The sequence below is a fragment of the Buceros rhinoceros genome, unplaced genomic scaffold, assembly GCF_000710305.1.
Source record: "Buceros rhinoceros silvestris isolate BGI_N320 unplaced genomic scaffold, ASM71030v1 scaffold13403, whole genome shotgun sequence".
NCBI classification, from domain to species: Eukaryota; Metazoa; Chordata; class Aves; order Bucerotiformes; family Bucerotidae; genus Buceros; species Buceros rhinoceros.
Genome location: NW_010403089.1, coordinates 1073 through 2302, shown reverse-complemented (window position 1 = coordinate 2302; position 1230 = coordinate 1073). Strand labels below are relative to the sequence as shown.

The 1230-nt window shown below is 54.2% G+C and overlaps 1 protein-coding gene across 1 annotated transcript in view; it reads left to right on the top strand.

Annotated features, from left to right (window-relative positions):
* RABL6 (RAB, member RAS oncogene family-like 6) overlaps positions 1-1230 on the top strand; it is a 19445-nt gene that overhangs the window by 17569 nt on the left and 646 nt on the right. The window contains 1 exon segment of the mRNA XM_010132870.1: positions 655-746. Coding sequence (XP_010131172.1) covers positions 655-746 — 92 coding nt within the window.

The following is a 1230-nucleotide window of genomic DNA, read 5'->3' as shown; positions in this document are numbered from 1 at the left end:
GGCCTGTGGGGACAGGACAAGGGGTGATGGGTTAAACTGGGAGAGGGAGATTCAGAGCAGAGAGAAGGGAGGAATGTTTGACGCTGAGGGTGGTGAGAGCCTGGCCCAGGTTGCTCTGAGAGGTGGGAGCAGCCCCATCGCTGGCCCCATCCCAGGTCAGGTTGGCCCTTGGGGCTCTGAGCACCCTGCTGTGGGTGCAGATGTCCCTGCTCCCTGCGTGGGGTTGGCCTGGAGGAGCTTTGAAGGTTGATGATGAGAAGAAAATCAGGTTCTAATAAATACTTTCAGCCCTGCATGGGAGAAACTCAGTAGAATTGTCATCCTGGCTTCATACAGCAGAAACATTAGAAATACAGTCAGTATTTGGGTCAGCAGAGGATGGAACGGGAGCCCTGTCCTCTGTCCTGCAGCTTATGTGGAGTGACCTTGTAAGGCAGGATTTGGGGTCACCAGCTGGGGTGGGCTTTAGCATTTGCTGTCAGACATGGTTTTGTCAGAGACTGTTGGGGGCTTAGTGTCCTCCTCCTGTGGGCAGTGGAAGCTGTGGAGCAGCAGGGATCTGGTGATGGCCTGTTCGCCCTGTGTCGGGTATGTTCTGTACGAGCCTGAAGGGGGATCACCTTCTTCACTGCTTCTTCTGCTTTGTTTCCGCAGGCAGAGTCAGAAATGGCTCTGGATGCTGAGTTCCTGGATGTCTATAAGAACTGCAACGGCGTGGTGATGATGTTTGACATCACCAAACAGTGGTAAGACATCTTCAGCAGCCTGCGCCGCCTGATTCTCGCTTGTTTAGCGCAAACAAATGGCTTCTAGACCTCTCGATTCCCAGGTGGGCTCTGGAGCTGATAACCAGCCTAATGAGCTGAAGCAAGCTGGTAGAGCGTTATCGCCTGATGTGCCTTCTTACAGGCTCCTCTCCCGGGCTTGCTTTGAACAAGCAGTCTCCCGGTGGGCTTGCGTGCCGCAGTTCTGATATGCCGTGCTCTGAGGCTTCCTAATTAGTGCTATCACAGGTGCCAAGTACGCCAGGCGTGTTACAAACGCCGAGCACGAGCAGAAAGCGAGAAGGGGAGTGAGGAATCCCCAGGGGGACAGTATTAGTGACGATTATTTGGAGGCCCTGGGCTGCGTTAACGAACGGAAATAATGAACTGCTCATTTTGCGCATCTGCCGAGGAGGGAGCCAGAGTGGGAAGAGGAGGTGAGGAGGGCCCCTGCTTTGTGTTTAAG